Source organism: Empidonax traillii, unplaced genomic scaffold, assembly GCF_003031625.1.
Source record: "Empidonax traillii isolate 1590-97213 ecotype Southwest subspecies unplaced genomic scaffold, ASM303162v1 scaffold40:size2234952, whole genome shotgun sequence".
NCBI classification, from domain to species: Eukaryota; Metazoa; Chordata; class Aves; order Passeriformes; family Tyrannidae; genus Empidonax; species Empidonax traillii.
The window spans coordinates 229,642-238,086 of record NW_020955233.1 but is presented as its reverse complement, the minus strand read 5'-3'; the positions used below and the strand labels follow the sequence as shown (position 1 = coordinate 238,086).

Sequence of the window (8,445 nt, the reverse complement as noted above, 5' to 3'; positions counted from 1 at the left end):
GACAGGACAAGGGTGGATGAAGCTCTCCTGAGATTCTCTGCATGATGAATGAGTGAAAAATATCCTTAAGAATTCAGGGAAAATAGGTCAGAGAGCTGAGGCAAGTTGCTCCTGAGCCAGGTCACTGAGCTTTTCCTGCTGGATAACCACAGCCTTCTGGGGTAATCTCTGGAGCCACCACATCCTGCTGGCTCCAGGCAGGATCCTCCCTTCCCACTCTGTCCCTTTTCTGTCCTGTTCCCAACACCCTCTGTGGATGTGGGATTCAAGGAGGGATCCAACACCGGTGCCCCAGCCAGGACCTCCCCAAAATCATCCATTAATAGGAGCCCAACCAGTGCCCCGAGTATGCATCCCAGTAAGACCATTCCACCAGAAAAGGGGGATGATGGATCCTAACCTGCTTGCTGTGAAAAAGGCTTGCCGAAGGCTTGGGATAAAACGGAGCTGTGGGCCAGTCGGAGCTTGGAGGGGACTCAGGAACCCTTTGGAGCAGCCCTGGGGTGGATGTGGGAGTCCAGGTGTTTGTCCAACCTCCCCGCAAAATCTCCAGCTGAGGAACAGCACCTCTTTCTCTCTTTGTATCCAATCAACCAAACGTTCCGTTTTTTTCCTAGTTTCTCTTTTTTTCAAGACAGCCCTTCACAGGCACCAGGTTATCCTGCCCTTCTCTGGACTAAACAAATCCTCCTTCAACCTCTCATGTTTTTCTGCCCATTGTATCGGCCCAGCTGCCGCATCCCAGACTCGTTGCATGCCAGTGTCCCTTTCCAGAGAGTAATGATCCTGCAGGGCTGCCCTTGCAAGATGCCTTTCCCTTTCCTGCTGAATCCTGCACTGCTTTTAGGACCACTTAACTGCCTCTCCAGCTATTTTGTAGCAGTGCTCTGAAATTTTCCTCCCCTTGAGCATCACAACTGGAGCAAGACCGATCCCCCAAAACTCTGGGGAAGAGAGCACCAGGTCTGTAAGTTTGGGAAAACATCTGTGGAAGGTGGCTGAGCTCTTTCTGCACAACCAAAACTCAGGGGTAGGAGGGATGAGTTCATGCCAGTGCTTGCAGGAGACTGCTCCGTTACATCCAGCTCCAGAAGCTGGAGTGAGGAGTCATAAGTATTGGATCCCATGGGCACTAATTAATCCTGAAACCTCATGCTTCTCCTGCTGCTTCCCAGTGGCAGTGACCTCACGTGATGAACTGGCAGCTCCCTGCCCCATTCCTGTCAATAGCTCATCCCTGAGGAGGAAGGAATGACCTGATTGAGGGTCAGATCTTTGAAAAGGACATTACAACCCATTTCAGCCTAAAATCACCCCAAAAATATGCTGGGGTCTGGGGAGTCTGCTGCGCCAGTGACAAATGACAGCCAGGCAGGAGCTGCCTGAAAGCAAAGCCGGGGAAATCAGAGGAGAAGGATTCTTCTGGCTTTGCATCATCGTAGCCCAACCACATCTATTTTTGCTGTAGGCATGGCATCGAGCTCCCGTCACCGCTATTCCTACTCCATCCATCTCCCTGTGCCAGGGAAGAGTGCAGAGGGATGGTTTAATTGCCCTTTAATTGCCTTCAAGTCCGGGTAATTCGGATTGCTGCCCTTCACCCCCCACCCCCCATCAAGGGACAACTGTCCCTAGGACACAAGGCAACTTGTCGCCTCCCCAGCCAGTATTATTGTGCCCCTTAACCACAGCTCAGATGCACTTCCATAGGGATTTGGCTTTTATTTTAAAAAGGAGGGAGGAAAATGTCATTTAACCTGCAGGCAGGTGGTGACAGCAGCTCCTGGTCACCTAAGGACACTCTCCAGCACAGCCACCCTCCCCAGAGGCTGCAGGAGCCATGTCCCAGCGGGCTGAGAACGTGCCCAGCATGCTGCTCCAGTGTCTGGCACCGGCTTGGCATCTCCTGGAGCCTTTCGGACAACAGGCTCACACACAGCGATGCCTAGTTGGATCTGGGTTGGGAAGGGGCATTTATTTACTTTTAAAAATTTTAATATTTAATTATATCGTCTATTTATTAATTTATTAAATTTTATTTTATATATATATATATATATTAGAATTTATTTCCTTTTTTTTTTTTTTTTTTTTTTTTACCTTGGTTCCTGAGCAAAGCAGTTTTCCTGTCCCTGACAGAACTCCTGAAGGGTCAGGGGAGGTGAGGCATCACCAGGTTCCAGGGCAGAGGAGAGTTTGGGGGTGAGGGAGTTGGGGATGCTGGGATGTGGTGGGTGACAGGGCAGAGGAGGGTTTGGGGGCGATAGGCTGCAGTGGGTTCAGGGCAGAGGGGCCAGGGTGATGGGGTGTAGTGAGATCCAAGGGAGAGGGCTTTAGGGTGCTGGGCTGTGGTGGTTTTCTGGGGCAGAGGGTTTGGAGGTGTTGTGGGGTGTGGTGAGTTCCAGGGCAGAGGGTTTGGGGGGGTGAGGTCGAGGTGATGGGGGGTGGCGGGATGCGGGGCAGAGGGTTTGGGGTGATGACAGTGTGTGGTGGGTTCTGGGGCAGATGGGTTGAGGGCGCTGGGGGAGGGGGGGGTGTCCCAGAGCAGTAGCAGGGGTTGGAGATGCTGAGTTTGGAGGTGATGGGATCGCAGGTGATGGAATCCGGGCTGCTGGGGTGTGGTGAGTTCCAAGACAGAGGGGTTGGGGGTAATGGGGTGTGGTGGGTTATGGGGCAGAGCGGTCAGAGGGTGCTGGAGTGTGGTGGGTTCCAGGACAGCGGAGGGTTTGAGGGTGTGGGGGCGTGGAGGGTTCTGGGGCCGAGGAGGGTTTGGGGGTGCTGCGGTGCTGTGGGTACCCGGACAGAAGGGCTGTGGGGGCCCAGAGCCGAGCCCCCCCGGGCGCCCCCCAGCCCCCGTCCCCGGCGGGGTCTGGCGACTCCACCTGCCCCCCCGCGGGGCGGCCCCGGGGCCGGGCCGGGCCGGGCTCCGCCCGCCGCTGTCGGAGGCTCCGCCGGGCCGGGGCCGGTGGCGCAGAGCGGGACCCTCTCGTGCCCACGTCTGTCCCGCTCCCGGCAGGGGAGGAGCCGGGGGGGCTCCCGGGGAGGAGCCTGGGGGGCTCCCGATGAGGCGCCGGAGGATGAACCAGCTGTACATCGGCAACCTGAGCCCCGCCACCACCGCCCAGGACCTCCGGCAGCTCTTCGGGGAGCGGCAGCTGCCCCTGCCCGGCCAGGTCCTCCTCAAGTCCGGCTACGCCTTCGTGGACTACCCGGACCAAAACTGGGCCATCCGGGCCATCGAGACCCTCTCGGGTGAGTGACCCCCCCGCGCCCCTCGCGTCCCCCCCGCGTCCTCCCCGCATCCCCTCACCCCGCTGCCCCCTCCCCGGGCATCCCCCGGTCCCCCCTTCCCTCCCTCCTTTCCCTCCTTCCCTCCCTCCTCCCGCCCCGGCTCTTCCCAACCTCGCCTCTATTTTTCGCTGATTTTTTTGTCCGATTTTATTGGGAGCCCCCCGGGCGCGGCGGCCCCGGCCCCGCCGCCCCCCCGGCCCCTGCAACCCCCCGGGGACCCGTGTACGAGGTGCCCAAGCCCAACTCCCCGCGGGCGCCGAGCGGGGGGGCCCGGGGGGTCCGGGGGTCCGGAGGGCGCGGGGAGAGCCCGGGGGGCGCGGGGGGCCGGGATGTGGGGTGGGATGGGGAGGGCTGGGATTTGCGGGGGGGATGCCGCCCTGGCCATCCCGGGGGGATGCTGAGCGCCCCGCTGTCTCCGCAGGGAAAGTGAAGCTGCACGGCAAAGTGATGGAAGTGGATTATTCAGTGCCCAAAAAGCTCAGGTAAGCCCGCGTCGTCACCCCCCAGACCCCTCCATCCCGTCGTCCGTCCCACCGGGACGGGGGGCGCGCCGGGAGCTCCAGGAACAGGGATGCGGGGATGGGGGTGGGGGAGCCCCGTCGGTTTTACTTTCGCTCCGGAGCGCAGCGCGGGGAGCAGGGGAAGGAGCTCCCGGCCCACGGCCGCGTTCCCACGGCTGGGAACCCCCATGGATGTCCCCCACCCTACGCTCCCCACCGCTCCCGTGGAAAACAGCCTCTTATTTAGCAGCAAAACACCAAAAAAGCGCCCCTTTCCTCCGCACTTTTCGCGGCGCGGGTGGAGGTTTTCCCAACAGCGGAGCCACCCGCGCCCTCAGGGTTATTATTTTTAGTAGGTAATTAATCAAATTTCCCTTTGCAAACACCTCATCCCCCCGTTATCCAGCCAGAGAACCCCCGAGCCCAAAGCATTCCCGTATTTAATCCATCGTGTCGGAGTGCGCCCTCTTATTTCCATCAGGTGCCCGAGGCCGGGGCGATGGGCACATGTATGTTTCCAAGGGAAAATAAACCCCGGGACTGTGCTGCGTAGCCTCATCCCGAGATTTATTCCCCTTCCCCCGCGTCATGTGTAGGGATAAAAGGAAGGAAAAAACACCCCAGGGGCTGGTCCGGGCGGATAATTTGCCGCCGCTCGGCGCGGGTTTGGCCTAGGATGGGAGGTGGGGTCTGAATTTGGCCCGGGATTCCTGGTGGGGTATTAATTTGGTAATGACGGGGGGGTTGGAAATGCTGTTGTGTAATTGAGGCTTAGCGGGGCGGGGGGAACAGCTCGTGCCCGGCATCACGTGTGCCGGAGTGGGATTTCTTCTTCGGCAGGGATCACACGCTCTCCACCTTCCAAACACCACCCCAACGAGCCCCCAGGAAATTCCCAGGTGTGATATTCCTGAGCTAAAACCTCTGCTACAGCCTCAGGTTGGGCTGCTGGTGACTTTGGAAGAGGGATGGAGCCAGGAACTGGGAGTTTGGGGCCATAGTACAGAGCCGGGGCTTGACCTTTCACATGTATACAGGGGATGTAAACAAGGAATTCATCTTTAAATCCTCCGTTGGGGCTCGGGGGGCTCCTACTTTTCCTTCCAAGTTTTAAAATTAAAAAACAAAATAAAACCAAAGCAAATCCAGCTTAACCAGCCCAGAAATAAATACAGATTTATTTTACATTGCTCTTTTTTCAGATGGCTGCAAGTTTTCTATTCCCAAGTTTCTTCCTATTATCAGAATCTAATTTAAGCCAATATCTTTTTATTTCCAGTCCCTCCAAAAATCTATTCTTCTTTATGTTAATATACCCAGTTTGGGGGGTGTGCCTCGACTGGGTAGATTATAGATTTTATTTTTATAAAGTGATTTTTGGCAGGGAACGGGGCCTCACGTGGTTGTGTTTATTCCCCCCTCCCCCTAGTTGAAATCCAATTTTTATAGTCGTGGTCAAGTCTTGGAAAGATTCTGGGATTTTAGGGAGTTAAATGGTAAAAATCCCCCCTTCGTTATTTAAATGAATTTGGGGTTTATGTGGGTCAGGGAACCTGAGTCCCCCTTGGCTCCGATCCCTCGGCGTTCCTGCGTCACAGGGATGTGAGGAGGTGTTTCCCTCCACGCCCATCTTCACCTGGAATGCTTGATTTTCCCCTTAAAATCGAATACAGATCTGTTTTATCAGTATATTGACACGTGTGTAAATACAGTTGGATAAGGAACAGGCTGGAAAAGCCCGGGACATCCCCCCACAGGAAGCAGGGAAGGGAATTCCTCGAGGGGAGGTGCTGGCAGGGGGGTGGTTTCTGTTTCTCCGAAGGCAGGAATTAAATGTGACAGTGGTGGGAAGGATCCTGGATCCCTTCCAATCCATCGGTTCCCTTCCCACGAGTTTATAACCAGCCCTTCTGCTGCCATCCCAATAATTTGGGCTCCTCTAGGAAGGACCTAACAGCTTCACAGTTGTTTTTTTTCCCCCTTGTTTATGTTGGATTGTGGCTTGGAAAATTAAAGAAAAAATAATTTTTCTTTTTTATAATCAACATTTTAATATTTTTAGAGTATTTTAAAAATTGATTTTGATACTCAGCAGGGGGAGGGAATACTTTTATTTGCTTGAAGCAATGCCACTCCAAGAGTATTTTGTATGCAGAGCATGGTGTTGAGGGAAGAAGCAGCATCTTCCCTCTTAAAGATTGGTTTTATATCCCTAAAATCTTTAAAATGCCTATTAATGGGAAAGAAAGATAGAAAAGAGAGAATATATAAAAATATAAAGACAGGATATTTTTTAAAAATAGGCTTTCTGTGGGGAATGAGAAGTAAAACTCAGCCACCTCAGCACTGAGTTTTAGGCAAGGATTGGATAAAAATGGGGAATTTAATAAGTAGCAAAACTCCCTTTATTATCTCCAGACCAGGGAGATTTTGGGGGTTCTGGTTGCAAAGGTGCCTTTTAATTTCTGCTTTTGCTGTAATTTTCAGAAATGAGAAAGGAAAGCACGAGGAGGATGTGAGCAGAGGGAGGGGGAGCCTGGAAATCACTGTAATATTAAATATTACAGTGTAAATACATGTAAAACTCATGTGAATTTGCCCCGATTAAAAGTTGCTGAAGGGGGAACAATGCTGGTGCCTCCCGAGGGGCTTTGCTGGGGGTGATTTGGCATTTTCTCCTATTTACAAAGGAATTAACCTTAAATAATTCTCTCTTGAGCAGCAATTCGATTCTCATTTCAGTGTGTTTTTGCTTTATTGATTATTCGTTTATTTTCCCACAGTCCTTTGTTTTTCAACCCAAAATGCTGGCGGTTTTAAAGACTGGGATACACATCCAAACCTTTTTGGTCTCCCCATCTTTTCCTGCCTTATTATTAATTGCTTTAATGAGATGTTTAATTAGGGGAGAGGAGTTCTGTGTGCACGAGTTGCTTTGCCAGGAAAAGCCCCTGGAACCTCTCCACATGTGTCTGGGAATGCATGTGGGGAGCAGAAAATTGAATTTGGGGTGCTCAAAGTGAGGCTGCTCTCAGTCCTAGTCCTATATCCTAAACTGGATATATTTTATAACTTTTAGTGTCTTTTATAGTGATATAAGTTAATAATTTGTGGTTGTGTATTTAAAATATTTAGTAGGTACAAATAAAAGATACTATTTGTATAAGGATACTATATAAAAGGCACTTTTAATGTATATTTTATAGGTATAAAAACATACTTCTAATATCTATTTTATATGTGTAAAAGTATACTCCTAATATGTATTTTTATATGAGAGATGTGGACTAGATGAGCTTTAACAATCCCAAACCCAAACTATTCTATGATTCTATATTTATATAAAATACTTATATAAATATATGAAATTATATAAACCACACGAAACATTGCTATAGAATATACAACATTTTTTATAAGACATATTTTAAAAAAATACGCTTTATATATATATATATATATATCTAGAGAGAGAGAGAGAGAGACATGATGTTGCCAGGGTGATGCTGCTCAGGTCAGGGATGGGAAACCCTCTCCTGCTGCCTGCTGGATGTGTGCCCAGTTTCCCCTAGGTCTGGGAAGCTGTTCCCTAAGGAGCAGGCCAGGAGAATCCCCTTGGAGCTGGTCCTTTCCCAGACCCCAGCGTTGGCTCTGGCTTGGGGTGATGCCGTTTTATTTTGGTTTATCTGTTTTCTGGTGGGGTTGAACTGCTGCCACTAGAGTAGGTTCGGATTTCTTTTCTCTTGGGTCTGTGCTTCCCACTGGGAATACGAGGATGGGAGTGGGAATGCAGGGATGGGAGCAGGGGTGCAGGGAAGGGACAAGAGGCCACACTGTCCATGCCATAGGATCTCAGGATTTTTCTTGGTACCAGGGGAAGCTGACCTGGATCTGGAGGCACAGAGAGAGACCAAAGCTGAAAGGAAAAGAATACATGAATTTTTTGCCCCTTCTTTCCCCCCTGCCTTCGTTTTCTGCTTATTTCCTCCATCCTTCTTTTCCTCCCTCTTTTCTCTCTTTTTTGGCCTCTTTTTCCCCTTCTTCTTTTTCCTCCTTCCTTTTCCCCTTTCTTCCCTCCACTTTTTTCCTCTTCTTATTTCTTCTTTATTTCTCCCCCCTTTCTTTTCCCCTCTTTCTTTTCCCTCCTTTTCTTCCCCCCTTCTTTTCTTTTCCCTCCTTTTCTTTTCCTCCCCTTTCTTTCCCTCCTTTTTTTTTCCTCCCCTTTCTTTTCCTCCCCTTTCTTTCCCTCCTTTTCTTTTCCTCCCCTTTCTTTCCCTCCTTTTATTTTCCTCCCCTTTCTTTTCCTCCCCTTTCTTTCCCTCCTTTTCTTTTCCTCCCCTTTCTTTCCCTCCTTTTATTTTCCTCCCCTTTCTTTTCCTCCCCTTTCTTTTCCTCCCCTTTCTTTTCTTCCCCTTTCTTTTCCTCCCCTTTCTTCTTTTCCCCCTTTTCTTTCACTCCCCTTTCTTTCCTCCCCTCTTTCCTCCCCTCTTCCCCCCTCTCTTTCCCTCCCTTTCTTTCCTCCCCTTTCCCCCCTCTTTCCTCCTGCTTTCACCCATGTTTTTTACACCTTTTTTCCCCTCCTTCTTTTCTGCCCTTTCTTTTGCCTCCCTTCTTTCCCCCCTTTCTTCTCCCTTTCTTTTCCCCCACCTTCTTT

At 51.2% G+C, this 8,445-nt stretch overlaps 1 protein-coding gene across 2 annotated transcripts in view; it reads left to right on the top strand.

Moving 5' to 3' along the window:
• Positions 1–2,993: 2,993 nt before the first annotated feature.
• The window catches only part of IGF2BP2 (insulin like growth factor 2 mRNA binding protein 2), a 24,435-nt gene continuing 18,983 nt past the window's right edge, over positions 2,994–8,445 (top strand). For both annotated transcript variants that reach the window (XM_027878273.1, XM_027878272.1), the window contains exons 1-2: positions 2,994–3,252; positions 3,713–3,773. In XM_027878273.1, coding sequence (XP_027734074.1) covers positions 3,063–3,252; positions 3,713–3,773 — 251 coding nt within the window. In that variant the 5' untranslated portion in view covers positions 2,994–3,062. The remainder of the gene's footprint in view (positions 3,253–3,712; positions 3,774–8,445) is intronic.